The sequence below is a fragment of the Pristis pectinata genome, chromosome 6 (genome assembly GCF_009764475.1).
Source record: "Pristis pectinata isolate sPriPec2 chromosome 6, sPriPec2.1.pri, whole genome shotgun sequence".
Classification (NCBI taxonomy): domain Eukaryota; kingdom Metazoa; phylum Chordata; class Chondrichthyes; order Rhinopristiformes; family Pristidae; genus Pristis; species Pristis pectinata.
In genome coordinates this window covers 108,427,179-108,443,327 of record NC_067410.1, presented here as the reverse complement: position 1 = coordinate 108,443,327, position 16,149 = coordinate 108,427,179, and the positions used below count along the sequence as shown (strand labels likewise).

At 44.7% G+C, this 16,149-nt stretch overlaps 1 protein-coding gene across 1 annotated transcript; it reads left to right on the top strand.

Moving 5' to 3' along the window:
• Nucleotides 1-743: 743 nt before the first annotated feature.
• On the top strand, nucleotides 744-15,314 carry LOC127571901 (extracellular calcium-sensing receptor-like). The gene is made up of 5 exons (XM_052018649.1): nucleotides 744-1,031; nucleotides 6,021-6,851; nucleotides 9,984-10,211; nucleotides 11,776-11,899; nucleotides 14,401-15,314. Exons 1-5 carry the CDS (start codon nucleotides 774-776, stop codon nucleotides 15,312-15,314), a joined length of 2,355 nt encoding a protein of 784 aa, XP_051874609.1. The 5' UTR covers nucleotides 744-773.
• The last annotated feature ends 835 nt before the right edge of the window (nucleotides 15,315-16,149 follow it).

The window sequence follows — 16,149 nt, the reverse complement described above, 5'->3', positions numbered from 1 at the left end:
CTCCTCCGCTCCAGAGAAACTGGTCCTGTTTTCTGCAGAAGAGAGGTCAGTAGCTTGGGGCCATAGGTTTAAGTGAACTGATTGAAGGATTAGAGGGGAGTTCAGAAGAAAAAAATATTACTGAAAGGGTGTCAGAAACCCTCAACCTGACCACTACCCCACACCAGTACTTGAAAAGCTGCAAGGTTATGAAACAAGAGCTGGGAAGTGGGAATAACTTGAAATCCATTTTGGCTGGCATGAACATGATGGGCTGAATGACCTACTTCTGAGCATCAACCTTCTATGATCTCTATCACTGGTAGCCTCTATGTGATGATACATTTATGCCCAGTTTGAAAGTATGTCTGAACTCTTGAGAGACTTCAGATGCTGTAATCTGGAGCAAAATACAAACCACTGGAGAAACTCAGCGGGTCGAGCAGCATCTGTTGAGGCAAAGGAATAGTTGATGTTTTGGGTTGAGATCCTGCATCATATCAGGACTGAGAGTGCAGAGGGGAGATGGCCATTATAATGAGGTGAGAGGGAGTGGTGAGATGGGGGCTGGTGGCTGATAGGTGGAAGCAGGTGATGTTCGAGATGACGGATAGATGGAGTCAGGTGGGGAGAAGGAGAAAGGGCAGGTAGAGACAGAGGCTGGAAGGTGGTAGGTGGAATCAGATAAGAGAGGTTGGTTTTGGCCTAAATCTCCGCCTGTTTGCTGATTAACCTCTGGTCACTGTAACTCTCTGTTCAGCTTTGATTTTAGGAGCTTCCGCTGGGTACAGACGATGATTTTTGCAATTCAGGAAATAAACAGAGACAGCACACTCCTTCCAAGTGTAAAGCTGGGCTATCGGATTTATGACACTTGTGCAACACACACCCAGTCTCTCAGATCAGCCTTGGCATCAATGACTGGAGAAATAGAAGAGGTGTCCAGCCAGGACTGTGAGGGATCTGTTTTCATTCCTGTGATCGTCGGTGACTCAGGTTCAACACAGTCCATGATCATACAGCGGACACTGGGTCCTTTCAGAGTTCCAATGGTAAGTTGCACTCAGGTGAGCTTTAGCAGGGTAAGCATGGATTGGTGTGTGGATTTGCGTTATTCCACACTCAAGGATGCTCATTTGCCTCAAGTTCCTGCATGGGAATCTTGGCCACATGGTTAAGCAACTCCCTGAAGGGAGGAAGATAAATTCAAAATGGTCATTTCCATGCTCTTCCTTGTGACCCTTTTAACCACAGGACTGATCTTGTAGAAGCAACAAAAAATCTGCTGGAGGAATTCAGTGGGTTGAGCAGAACCTGTGAGGGGAAAGGAATTGTTGATGTTTTGGGTTGAAAGCCTGCATCAGGACTGAGAGGGGAGGGGGAGTGGTGAGACAGGAGGTCGAGGTGGTCTTCCCCCTGTAAGTGCTGCTTGACCTGCTCAGTTATAGAGTCACACAGCACGAAAATGGCCCAACTGGTCCATGCTGACCAAGGTTCCCATCTAAGCTGGTCCCATGGGTGGCACGGTAGTGTAGCGGTTAGTGTAACGCTATTACAGCGCCAGCAACCCAGGTTCAATTCCCACCACTGTCTGTAAGGAGCTTGTACATTCTCCCTGTGTCTGCGTGGGTTTCCTTCGGGTGCTCTGGTTTCCTCCCATATTCCAAAGACGTAGGGGTTAGGAAACTGTGGGCATGCTATGTTGGCGCCAGAAGCATGGCGACACTTGCAGGCTGCCCCCAGAACATGCTACTCAAAGATGCATTTCACTGTGTGTTTCGATGTACATGTGACTAATAAAGATATCTTATCTTACCTTACCTTACCTTACCTTACCTTACCTTACTTTACCTTATCTTATCTTATCTTGTCTTATCTTATCTTATCTTATCTTATCTTATCTTATCTTATCTTATCTTATCTTATCCATTTGCCCGCGTTTGGCCCATATCCCATTAAACCTTTCCCATCCATGTACCTGTCCAAGTATCTTTTTAAATGTTGTTGACGTACCTGTCTCAACCACTTCACTTGGCAGCTCGTTCTATGTACTGACAACCCTCCACCCTCTGGGTGAAAAAATTGCCCCTCAGGTTCCTATTAAATCTCTCCCCTCTCACCTTTAACCTATGTCCTCTGGAGTTCCTCCAGAAGATGGTCTGTTGGGCCAGATTCCAGCATCTACAGTCTCTGGATTTTGTAGGAGCTGCCCCATCTGGATTAACTCTCACCTCGTACTGTTGTGGCTGCATGGTTGGCATCTGTTGGCATACTGTTGCCCGCAATTTCACCTTGTACTGGTGTGGCTGTGTGGTTGGCATCTCACTGGGCCTTTGGATCCCGGAGGTGTTACACGGAACATAGAACAGTGCAGCACAGGAACAGGCCCTTCGGCCCACAACTTCTGCACTGAAAACGATGCCAAGTTAAACTAAATCTCTTCTGCCTGCACATGATCCATATCCTTCCATTCCCTGCTATCATGTGTCTATCTAACGGTGGATTAAGCACCACTATTGTATCTGCTTCCATTACTACGCCTGGCAGCCTGTTCCAGGCACCCACCACACTCTGTGTAAATAACTTGCCCCGCACATCTCCTTAAAACTTTCCCCCTCTCACCTTAAATGCATGTCCTCCAGTATTTGGCATCTCTACCCTGGGGGTAAAAAAGAACTCTGACTGTCTACCCTATCTATGCCCTTCATAATTTCATATACTTCTATCGGATCTCCCCTCAGCCTTCTACGCTCCAGAGAAAACAACCTAAGTCTGTCCAACCTCTCCTTTTCGCTCATACCCTCCAATCCAGGCAGCTTCCTCGTGAACGTCTTCTGCACCCTCTCCAAAGCTTCCACATCCTTCCTGTAATGGGGTGACCAGAATTCCAGGTGCAGCCTCACCTAAGTTTTATATAGCTGAAACGTGGCTTCCTGACTCTTATACTCAATGCTCCAATCAATGAAGGCAAGCATGCCGTACGCCTTCCTTACCACCCTATCTACTTGTATGACCACTTTCTGCAAGACTTAGCAAGGCCTCACTGGTGATGAGGTCTCAGACAGTGTTCCCTGACACCCTACACCTGGAATGCCTCTGATGGCCTTTGGCAGGAGACAAAGCTGAAGGCAGGGCTGTACTTATGTCAGACGTCCAGAAATATAAATTTCAAAAAGGTATTAAAATTGATGAAAATAATTAAGAATTGTAAACGAAATTAGAAATTAAACTCAGCACAGTGACATAAAATCACACACAACCATTAAAACATTGAACTGAGATAAATGCAGTGACCCAGCTGGTGGAAATGCTGTCTCATAGCTCCTGCAGTCAATGCTCACACAAGATCATGGCTGATGTTCTGTCTCAATACATATTCCTGCTTCTTCCCCATACCCCTGACGCCTTTTATGTCTTGCAATCTACCCACCTCCCAAAGCATTTTCAGTGACTCGGTCTCCAAAACCTTTATTTTCTCCTTATAGAACAGTGCCTCACCGTGATCTTGTGTTACCTCCTGGTATCCTATCTGTAAAAGGGGAATATAGGGCAGCGGAGTGGGGCAGCTAGTAGAGCCATGGTCTCTTAGCACCAGGGACTCGGTTATAATCCAACCTCCGGTGCTGTCTGTATGGAGTTTGTACGTTCTCCCTGTGACTGCGTGGGTTTCCTCTGTGTTCTCTGGTTTCCTCCCACAACCCAAAGTCATGCAGGTTGGTGGGTTAATTGGCCGCTATAAGTTGTCCCTGGTGTGTACATGGGTGGTAGAACCTAGAGAGAGTAAATGGGAATGTTGAAAGAACAAAAAAATGGGATTAATATAGGATTGATCTCAAAGCATGGTTGATGGGTCGGTGTGGACGATGTGTCGAAGTCCCTGTTTAAGATATATTTATTAGTCGCATGTCCATCGAAACACAGTGAAATGCGTATTTTTGCATTACTGAGAGTGTGCTGGGGGCAGCCTGCAAGTGTCGCCACTCTTCTGGCGCCAACATAGCGTTCCCACATGTCCTAACCCGTACGTCTTTGGAATGTGGGAGGAAACCAGAGCACCCGGAGGAAACCCACGCAGACACAGGGAGAACGTACAAACTCCTTACAGACAGCAGCGGGAATTGAACCCAGGTCACTGGTGCTGTAATATCTCTCTGGCTTGATAACATTTATAGGGAACAGCAGGGAAGTGGAGCTGAAGCCAAGAGCAGGTTTACCATGATCTGGTTCGATTGTGGAGTAGACTCTTATGAGCTACCTGCCCTATTCGATCCTCTATTTGTTATCATGCTAAACTGCGTAAGACATTCCTGAAGTACCATGGCCAATCCTGAGCACCGTACTTCTAGAACACAGAAAAACACACGAGAAAATAGGAGCAGGAGTAGGCCACTTGGCCCCTCAAGCCTGTTCGGTCCTTCAATATGATCATGGCTGATCTATGCTGGCCTCAACTCCTCTTCTGTGCCAGATCCACATAACTCTCAATTCCTCGATTTTTCAAATATTTATCTGTCTCCACCTCAATGATCTGCCCTCCACCACCCTAGAGGGCAGAGAATTCCAGAGATTCACTCCCCTCTGAGGGAAGAAATTTCTACACAACTCGGTGTTAATTGACCATCCCCTTATCTTGTAACCATATCCCCTTGTTTGGGACTCTCCCACTCGTGAAAACATCTCAACATCTCCCCCTCACCTCTTTATGTGATGCTATGTGCCTGCGATGCTGCTGCATGTTTTTCATTGCACCGGTGCATATGACAATAAACTCGACTTTGACTTAAAATGGATATCTCCCCTCTACACTCTCGGTCCTGATGCAGGGTCTCAACCTGAAACGTCGACCATCCCTTTGCTTCCACAGATGCTGCTCGACCTGCTGAGTTCCTCCACCAGTTTGTTATGTTTCTCTCTCCAGGTTACAACATCTGCAGTCTCTTGTCTCTCAACATCTGCCCTGTCAGGTCACATTAGGATCTTGTATGTTTGAATGACCTTATTCTTCTAAGCTCCAAGGAATACAGACCCAAACTGCTTAACCTCAGGGCCTTGGAGAGAAAGCAAGGATCTACCTTAATGATACAGGGAATTAAAGACTAGCTGATGTACTGGAAAAAAAATGTGTTGCTTTCTGCCTATTAGAGAAGGTTAAGGGGGAGAATTGATAGAAGGGTTCACAATTATGAAGAGTGTTGAACTGAAAGATGGAAGGAACTATTTTTGAGCAGTGCAATTTACAGATCTGTAATGCATAGAGTTATACAGCATGGAATCAGATTCTTTGGCCCAACTTGTCCAAGTTGCCGACCTGAGCTAGTCCCATTTGCCTGCATTTGGCTCATTTCCCTCTAAACCTTTCCTATCCATGTACCTGTTCAAATGTCTTTTAAACATTATAGTTGTACCCGCCTCTACCACTTGCTCTGGCAGCTCATTCCATATACCTCCATGTGAAAAACTTGCCCTTCAGTTCCCCTTTAAATGTTTCCCCTTTCACCTTAAACATATGCCCTCTAGTTTTAGACACCCCTGCCCTGGGAAAAAGACTGTTACCATTCACTTCATCTGTGCCCCTCATGATTTTATACAAGGTCACCCCTCAGCCTCTTACTCTCCGGGGAAAAAAAGTCCCAGCCTATCCAGTTTCTCTTTATAACTCAAGCCCTCTGGACCTGATAATATCCTTGTGAATCTTTCCTGCACCCTTTCCAGCTTAATGACACCCTTCCTACAGCTAGGTGACCAGAGCTGCAGACAGTACTCCAAGTGCGGTCTCACCAATGTCTTGTACAGTTGTAACATGATGTCCTAACTCTTGTACTCCATGCCCTGAAAGGACAAAGGAAGTGGATTTACTAAGGATATTCAGAAGGGAATTGGATAGACAACTAAAAAGGAGGAAGTTACAGAACTATGGGATAAGACTGGGGGTGTGGGTCTAATTGGATGGTTCTTTCAAAAGTGAATTTTGATGAGTTTATACCTGTGTAGAATCATTCTATATCGTCGGTGAGCTCTGCACAACCTTTTTTCCTCTCCAGGTCAGCTACTTTGCATCCTGTGCATGTCTGAGCCACAGGGACAAATTCCCAGCCTTTTTCAGGACCATGCCAAGCGACGCCTACCAGGCCCAAGGTGTGGCCCAACTGGTGCATCGGTTTGGTTGGACGTGGGTGGGATCAGTGGCTGGTGATGACGACTACGGCCGCAATGGCATTCAGGCATTCAGTGATGAAGTCAGAAGGTTGGGTGTTTGCATTGCTTTCACTGAAGTCATTCCAAAAGTGTACTCCAGGCAAAAGATCCTTCAAATCACAGAGGTGATCAAAGCATCGACTGCCAGGGTTATTGTCATGTTTGCCATCGAGGGAGATGCGTATCCTTTAATCAGAGAAATTGTGAAGCAAAATATCACTGGAAGACAATGGATAGCAAGCGAGGCCTGGGTCACCTCTGCGTTGATCGCAGCCAGAGAGAATCTCCTCTCCCTGACCGGGACAATAGGGTTCGCAATTCACAGAGGTGAGATCCCAGGCCTGAGGAATTTCCTTCTTGAAGCCCATCCATTCAAAACTCCGAACAATCTCTTTGTGAAGGAGTTGTGGGAGACGATATTTAAATGTTCTCTGAAGACGTCAGGTAGCATCAAAGGAAATAATGCATCAGATGCCACTCACAGCCAATGTACTGGCTCAGAGGACTTAAACAGTACGTACAATATATATTCAGATGTGTCTCAACTGAGGGTTTCTTACAATGTCTACAAGGCCGTATACGCAATAGCTCATGCCCTTCACAATTTGAACTCTTGCAAAAGTGGCACTGGACCAAATAATACCTGTGCAAATATCTTCAACTTCAAACCATGGCAGGTAAGTACTTGAAGATTCTGTTGACACTATCTTGGATGGAGATGTGTCTTTGCAGCTACCATTCCATGTAATCAATGGGCAATCTCCATCATCTATGTTATAGTTATTTGGTTAGTCCACTCCTCTGTTGCTCCCTTGGTGACTGCTTTGCTGCTTGAGCTTCACTGAGCAGATTGATCCCAAGTTCCAAGTCCTCACTGTGTTGGCCAAGCTGATCTCGCCTGTGATGGCTGGGGTCAGTTCCAAATAACTCATAGAATAGCAGTAGAAAATACTGGAAATACTCAACAGGTCAGTTGGGATAACAGGCAGAGAAAGGGAGATGATATTTTATTAGAATAATAGCTCTGATTTGTGTTAACTCATTTAGATGATACAGCCCCATTGAACCTAAAAGATATTATGGGCTAGATTTTCATCTTTACTCCTTGGGCAGTTTAAGCAGTGACACCCCTGGTCAAATCTATCTGACCAGGTACATTCCACAAAAAGATGTTTCCATTATACTCACCAAAGAAATAATTTCAGAATCAGATTTATTATCACTGATTTATGCGATGTAAAATTTGTTGTATTATGGCAGCAGTTCAGTGCAAAGACATAAAATTAACATAAATTACAAAATTTATAGTAAAACAAGGCAATAAGTAGGTGGTGTTCATGGGTTCATGGACCGTTCAAAAATCTGACGGGGAAGGGGAAGAAGCTGTTCCTGAATCGTTGAATTTGGGTTTCAGGCTCCTGTGCCACCTTCCTGACGGTAGTAACGAGAAGAGAGCATGTCCCAGATGGTGAGGGTCCTTAGTGATGGATGCTGCCACCTGGAGACAGCGCATCTTGAAGATGCCCTCAATGGTGGGGAGGGTTGTGCCCATGATGGAACTGGCTAAGTCTACAACGCTATGCAGCCTCTTGCCATCCTGTGAATTAGAGCCTCCATACCAGGCTATGATGCAACCAGTCAGAAAGCTCTCCACTGTACATCTACAGAAATCTGTGAGGGTCTTTGGTAATATACTGAATCTCCTCAAACTCCAAACAAAGTCAAGCCACTGGCGTGCCGTCTTTGTGATTGCATCAATGTATTGGGCCCAGGATAGATTCTCTGAGATGTTGACATCCAGGAACTTTATAAGTTAGCTATGCCTGAAATTGCCTGATCATACATAAGGAACAGCATAGAATGAATTGCAAAGAAACATTGGTAAATGCTGGTGTTCATGCATGTGCCCTCTCACACTACCTCACTTAATCCTCTCAACATAACTTCTATTGCTTTCTTGCTTGGTGTTCTGCTTTAATGTTTCTATTGGACTATACATATGTTTAGTGGCTTGAGTTGTTAATGTGAGCTCCATGGTGTCCAAGGTATCCAAGCTACAAGCCAAGAACTGCCTCATAATTTTGTTTTCTTTCATGGGACGTGGGTACCACTGCCAAAGCCACCATTTATGGCCCATTCCTACTTTGAAGGTGGTGGTCCTACAGTCCTTATGGTAAAGATGCTCACAGTGTTGTTGGATAGTGAGTTATGGAATCTAGACCTTGTAATGATGTAGAGACAGAAATGTATTTCAAAGTCATGATGCTGTGTGACTGGACGTTGTGGGTGATGGTACTCTCTTAATTAGGGTGATGAGGTGAACCATATAACCATGAAATCTCCAGCCGACCTTTGATGTGTATGAATGTGATTAAAAATCTGGATAAATGAATATTTCTCATGGTAAAGGAAGCTAAGGGTTTTGGATCATTTCTACTTTATGGATTGCAACAACAGTCTGTCAGTGTGCTTCCAGGGGGGATTGTCTTACAATGAGAGTTTTAGCATACTGGAACAAGTCTCTTGAGTTCAGAAAATTAAGAGATGATCTCATCAAAACATACAAAACTCATTGGGTCTTGACAGGCTAGATGTGGAGTTGATGAGCTCGGATATCTGGAACTGGGGGTTCAATCTCAAAATAAGGGGTCAGCCATTTAGTATTGAGATGAGAACACATTTCTTCACTCAGAGCAGTGAATCTTTGGTATTCTTTACCCAGGTGTGCTGTGGCATCTCAGTCGGTGAGTATATTGGGAATGGTATTAGAATTGGCTTATTACTGTCACTTGTACCGAGGTACAGTGAAAAACTTGTCTTGCACACTGTTCATACAGATCAATTCATTACACAGTGCACTGAGGTAGTACAAGGTAAAAACAATAACAGAATACAGAGTAAAGTGTCACAGCTACAGAGAGGTGCATTGCAGGTAGACAATAAGGTGCAAGGTCACTACAAGGTAGATTGTGAGGTCAGGAGTCCATAGGCCAACTGCTTGCTGGTTGGCATGGATATGGTGGGCCGATTAGTCTGCTTCCTTGCTGTTTGTCTCCATGACTCTATGAACAACATCTATTTACTCAAGACTAAACTATTACCATTGAGTTAATATGAGAATCTAAGATGGTCACACAAGCTATTTCATTGTCAGAGCAACTGGAAGAGATTGATAAATTGGATTAATATTGTCACATAAACTAAGGTGCAGTGAAAAACTTCGTTCTGCATGTCATCCATACAGATCACTTCATTACATCAGTACTCCAAAGCAGTACAAGGGAAAAGCAATAACAGAATGCAGAATATAGTGTTGCAGTTACAGAGGAAGTGCAGTGCAGGCAGACAATAAGAGGCTAGGTCATAACAAGTTAGATTGTAAGGTCAAGAATCCATCTTATCATATAAGGGGACCCTTCAATAGTCTTATAACAGCGGGATAAAAGCTGTCCTTGAGCCTGGTGGTACGTGCTTTCAGGCTTTTGTATCTTCTGCCTAATGGTATCCAAACTTTGTAACATTGCTTCTACCGAGTTTGTTTTGAACAAACATAACAATGGAGTTGACAGATTGCATTGCAGAACTTCACTTCCATATCAGAAACCAACACCTTGTAGGTTAATTTTACATATTTGGTGAAGGAGTGATCAGTCCTTTAATATTTCTTTACCATTGTTAACATATGCACTTTTGAAATATTAGTTGTATCCAGTATCTACAAAAACTGGATGTGGTTATCTTCAAGTTCAGTCATTGCAACTGTAAGTACAGTTTTATGAGTTCTGGTCTTTATTCTAATCTTTTCAAAGCTCCTCCATTACCTGAAGGAGGTGAGGTACACAACCAGGCTGGGCGAGAGCATTTACTTCGATGAGAATGGGGACCCACTTGCCTCGTATGATATCATCAACTGGCAGAGAAAGGCAGATGGGTCCGTAAAGTATGTTCATGTTGGCAGGTTTGATGCAGCTTTGGGCTTGGAGCATGACCTTCAGATAAAACAAGAAAATATCATTTGGCATGGCAACCAAATCTCGGTAAGATGGCTCATTTGTTGATTCAATGTTTGCTGACAGATGTTGGTATCAGAGCAAGCAGCAGAGACTGAATACCATCCCCCATCCCAAACCAATGTGGCTGATAGAGTCATAGAGCGTTACAGCACAGAAACTGGACCTTCAGCCCATCCAGTCCATGCCGGCCTCGTTTTCTGCCTAGTCCCATCTACCTGCACCCAGACCAGAGCCCTCCATACTTCTCTCATCCATGTACCTATCCAAGCATCTCTTAAATCTTACAATAGAACCCACATCTTTCCACACTTGCACCACCCTCTGTGAAGAAGTTCCTCTCTCAGATTCCCCTTATGTATTTCACCTTTCACCCTAAACCTATGACCTCTAGTTCTAGTCTCACCCAACCTGAGGGGAAAAAGCCTGCATGCATTCCCCTCATAATTTTGTATACTTCTATAAGATCTCCCCTCATTCTCCTACTCTCCAGGGAATAAAGTCCTAACCTATTCAACCTATCCCTGTAACTCAGGCCCTCAAGTCCCGGCAACATACGTGTAGATCTTCTCTGCACTCTTTCAACCAGAACTGCACACAATACTCTAAATTTGGCCTCACCAACGTCTTATATAACTTCAACATAACATCCCAACTCCTGTACTCAGTGCCCTGATTTATGAAGGCCAATGTGCTAAAAGCTCTCTTTTTGACCCTATCTACCTACAATGCCACTTTCAAGGAATTATGGATCTGTATTCCCAGGACCCTTTGTTTTACTGCTCACCTCAGTGCTCTACCATTTATGATGTAAGTCTTAACCTGGTTTGTCCTCCCAAAGTGCATTACCTCACACTTGTCTCCATTAAATTCCATCTGCCATTTTTCAGCCCATTTTCCCAGCTGGCCCAGATCACTTTGCAAACTTTGATAGCTTTCCTCGCTGTCCACTACGCCCCCAATCTTGGTGTCATCCGCAAATTTGCTGACCCAGTTTACCACATTATCATCTGAATCATTAATATGGATGATAAACAACAATGGGCCCAGCAATGATCCCTGCGGCACACCACTAGTCACAGGCCTCCAATCAACCATCTACTACCAGTCTCTGGTTTCTCCCACTAAGCCAATGTTGGATCCAATTGACTATTTCATCCTGAATGCCAAGTGACTTAATCTTCTGGAGCAGCCTCCCATGTGGGACTTTGCCAAAGGCCTTGTTAAAGTCCATGTAGACAACGTCCACTGCCTTCCCTTCATCAATCTTCCTGGTAACCTCCTTGAAAAACTCCATTAGATTGGTTAGACATGACCTGCCACATACAAAGCCATATTGATTATCTCTAATCAGGCCCTGTCTATCCAAATACCTATATATCCTGTCCCTCAGAATACCTTCCAATATAGTCTTGATATGTATCGCCTTGATATGTATAGCCTGAGAAACAAATTCTTTGCATGGGCTTATAAATTTGTTGGACTCTTAAAGAATAAAAATAAATACAGCAACATATGCACTTATGTAGCAGCTTTAATGTAGTGGAAAGGTCCAGAGGAAAATGAAATACCTTCCATGTTTATGACTCAGGTCCCACAGTCAGTGTGCACGGACAGCTGTCCTCCAGGTACAAGGAAAACAGTTCCAAAGGGACAACCGGTTTGCTGCTCGGAATGCTTGCTGTGTCCAGATGGAGAGATCAGTAACACCACAGGTAGATTATTAACCTTCGTAAAACCCATGACTCAGTGATATTTTGAACTTAGCAGCAGGATACGATAGTAGATGGATATTGGTGACTGGAAATCCTTCTTAAGGCATGACCACACTAAAATTCTGTCCTTCTCATTGCAAATCAATCTCAACCAGACACCTATGCAGGTAGAATAACTTTTATTGTGGAGTAGCAAAGATCACAAGTCACCTATAAGCTTTTTAAGCAGTCATCATGCACAATACCAATATTATACACATATTTTCATAAAACATAGAAAAATACAGCACAGGAACAAGCCCACAATGTTTTCCCAAACTAATTAAGCGAATGACACCTAATCCCTTCTGCCTGCACACGGTCCATATCCCTCCGTTCTCTGCATGTTCATGTGCCTACCTAAGAGCCTCTTAAATGCCTCTATCATATTTGCCTCCAATACCACCCCTGGCAGTGCATTCCAGGTACCCACAACTCTCTGTAATAAAACAAAAAAAAACTTGCCCCGCACATCCCCTTTAAACCTTTCCCCTCTTACCTTCAAGCTATGCCCTACAGTATTGGACATTTCAACCCTGGGAAAAAGATTCTATCTGTCTACCCTTATCTATGCCTCTCATCATCTTATAAACTTCTATCAGGCCACCTGTCAGCTTCCGCCGCTCCAGAGAAAACAACCCGGGTTTGTCCAACCTCTCCTTGTAGCACATGCCCTTCAATCCAGCAGCATACTTGTAAACCTCTTCTGCTCCACATCCTTCCTATAATGCTGCACGCAGAATTGAATGCAATATTCCAAATGTGGCCTAACCAGAATTTTATAAATTGTGGACAGAAAGGGATTGGAATTGGTTTATTTTTGTCACATGTACCAAGATACAGTGAAAAACTTTGTTTGGCAGATTCTGCCATACATAAGTACATAGAGATAGTAAAGAAGAAACCAGAATGCAAGGTATATTGTGGCAGCTACAGTGAAAGTGCAGTCAATGGATGTTTGAAATTGCAAGGCATGTACAGCTAAACCAAAAATGCTGGAAACACCCAGCAGGCGGGCAGCTTCTGTGGAAAGAAGCAAAAGAAGATCTGCTGGAGGAACTGAATGGGTCAGGCAGCATCTGTGGAGGGAAATGGACAGTCGACATTTCAGATCGAGACCCTTCATCTGGGGACTCTTGTGTCTCCAACTGCGGGAAGAAAACAGAGTTCACTTTTCACGTTGAAGATCCTTGAAGCATGAAACCTTAAACATCCGTCTCTCTCTCCACATATGCTACTTGCTGAGTGTTTCCAGCAATTTTTTTTTGTTTTTGGTTCAGATTTCCAGCATCTGCAGTTTTTTTTGACTCTCAGTTCATGTTCATCTAAACTTTCAGTTCCTCCTTCAACCTCATACTTCACTGTTTGATGTTAGTTTCCTTCTCTGCATCTCCTGAATGCTAGCTAATCCCCAGGTGCTCCTGATGGCTATTAAAGCCACTCCTTCCGGCAATAACCTGATGAAATTTGGTAAGGTACTGCATTTTGAGAAATCAAACCAGGGTAGTACTCATACAGTGAATGGTAGGGTCCTGGGCAGTGTTGTGGAACAAAGGGACCTGGGAGTACAAGTACATAGTTCCCTGAAGGTGGTATCACAGGGAGAGATGGTGGTGAAGAAGGCTTTTCGCACACTGGCCTTCATCAGTCAGGGCACTGAGTATAGGAATTGGGACATTATGTTACAGTTGTACAAGGCGTTAGTAAGGCAGCACCTGGAGTTGTGTGTCAGCCTGTTATAGGCAAGATGTCACAATCAGATTTATTATCACTGACTTGTATGACGTGGAATTAAGCTGAAAACAGGGCACAGAGGATTTACGAGGTTACCAGGATTTGAGGGACTGGGTTATCAGGAGAGGTTGGGCAGGCTGGGACTTTATTGCTTGGAACGTAGGCGACTTTGAGGGGTAACTTTAGAGAGGTGTACCAAATCACGAGGGACAGAGATAGGGTAAATGCGCAGTTTTTTCCCCAGGGAAAGGGAATGAAAAACTGAGAGGGGAAAGATTCACCAGGGACCTGAGGGGCAACTTCTTCATGAAGAGGGTGGTGTGTACGTGGAATGAGCTTCCAGAGGAAGTGGTTGAGGCAGGTGTAATAACATTTAAAAGACGTTTGAATAGGAAAGGTTGAGAGGGATATGGGCCAAACGCAGGCAAATGGGACTAGCTTAGATGGGCATGGATGAGTTGGGCTGAAGGGCCTGTTTCTGTGCTATATAACTCTATGACCTTAAATGGTTTGGAACCCTACAGAGACCCTCGTTCATTCCACTTTTACGTGTTCCCCACCCTCTGGAAACAACCTCTGTGTCTTGTCTCTGTACACTACTTTTTTGAAGTTCATCGCACTGATTGTACCTTCTTCTAGCACCCACTTTTCAGTGATGCCTCTGTGAAATATATCAGAGCAGATTTTTATTCTAAGTTAAATATTATTTATTTTCCTGTCATCCTCAGATTCTCTCAACTGTATTCCGTGCGCACCGGAAGATTGGCCCAACCCACTGAGGAATGAGTGCATCCCAAAACATATTGAGTTCCTCTCGTTTGAAGATACCATGGGGATCACCCTGACAACCGTGTCCCTGCTGGGAACGGCCAGCACGGTGGGTGTCGCAGGTGTGGTCTGGTACTACAGGAGAAGCCCCATCATCCGAGCCAACAACTCTGAGCTCAGCTTCCTGCTCCTCTTCTCGTTGGCGCTGTGTTTCCTATGCTCGCTGACCTTCATCGGGCAGCCCTCGGAATGGTCCTGTGTGCTGAGGCACACGCTGTTTGGAGTCAGTTTTGTCCTCTGCATCTCCTGCGTGCTGGCCAAGACCCTGGTGGTGCTGATGGCGTTTAAAGCAACTCTCCCTGGCAACAACCTGATGAAGTGGTTCGGGACCCTGCAGCAGATCCTCAGTGTCCTGCTCTGCACAGCCATCCAGGTAGTGACCTGCCTGGTGTGGCTGCTCCTGGCAGCCCCGTTCCCAGTGAAGCAGACCAAATACTACAAGGACAAGATTATTTTTGAGTGTGATTTAGGCTCGGTGACCGCGTTCTGCTGTGTACTGGGTTACATCGGTTTCCTGGCGTGCATCAGCTTTGTCCTTGCGTTTTTAGCTCGGAAGCTCCCCGACAACTTCAATGAGGCGAAGCTCATCACCTTCAGCATGCTGATCTTCTGTGCCGTGTGGCTGGCATTTGTCCCGGCCTACGCCAGTTCCCCCGGGAAGTACGCCGTGGCGGTCGAGATCTTTGCCATCTTGGCCTCAAGCTTTGGCCTGCTCATCTGCATATTTGTTCCCAAGTGTTACATCATCCTGTTAAAACCAGAGCAAAACACCAAGAAGCATCTTATGGGCAGAACAAGCCAACAAAAGGCTTAATATGTACTTGGTCCTAAATATAAACATCTGCATGTGTTTGAGCTGCAGGCAAAAGTGCAGTTGTGAGTTCAGTTGTTAATTGTAAGATAAGATCAGATAAGATATTTATTTATTAGTCACATGTACATAGAAACACACAGTGGAATGTGTCTTTTTGCATTACTGAGAATGTGCTGGGGGCAGCCTGCAAGTGTCGCCACGCTTCCATTGCTAATGTAGCATGCCCACAGCTCCTAACTTGTACATCTTTGGAATGTAGGGGGAATGTGTGACTTGATAGAGGTGTACAAGATGATAAGAGGAATAGATCGAGTGGACAATCAGAGACTTTTTCCCAGGGCGACAATGGCTAACACGAGGGGACATAATTTTAAGGTGATTGGAGGAAGGTGTAAGGGGGATGTCAGGTGTAAGTTTTTTACACAGAGAGTGGTGGGTGCGTGGAAGGCACTGCTGGCAGAGGTGGTGGAGGCAGATACATTAGGGACATTTAAGAGACTCTTCGATAGCCACATGAATGATAGAGAAATGGAGGGCTATGTGGGAGGGAAGGGTTAGATAGATCTTAGAGCTGGATAAAATGTCAGCACAACATCATAGGCTGAAGGTCCTGTACTATGCTGTAATGTTCTATGCTCTATGAAACCGGAGCACCCAGAAGAAACTCACACAGACATGGGGAGAACGTACAAACTCCTTACAGACAGCAGTGGGAATTGAACCTGGGTCGCTGGTGCTGTAATAGGGTTACGCTAATCGCTACACTACCCCAATTATCACGAGTTTCCTGAGTTGAAGATTTTGGAATTGGTTTATTATTCTCACATGTACCGAG

Excerpts from the sequence above, each read along its gene's own strand:
- LOC127571901 (XM_052018649.1), top strand. The coding sequence starts at position 774 with ATGATTTTTGCAATTCAGGAAATAAACAGAGACAGCACACTCCTTCCA. Across the intron at positions 6,852-9,983 it reads TCAACTTCAAACCATGGCAG|CTCCTCCATTACCTGAAGGA; the intron begins GTAAGTACTTGA and ends ATCTTTTCAAAG. Across the intron at positions 11,900-14,400 it reads AGAGATCAGTAACACCACAG|ATTCTCTCAACTGTATTCCG; the intron begins GTAGATTATTAA and ends TGTCATCCTCAG.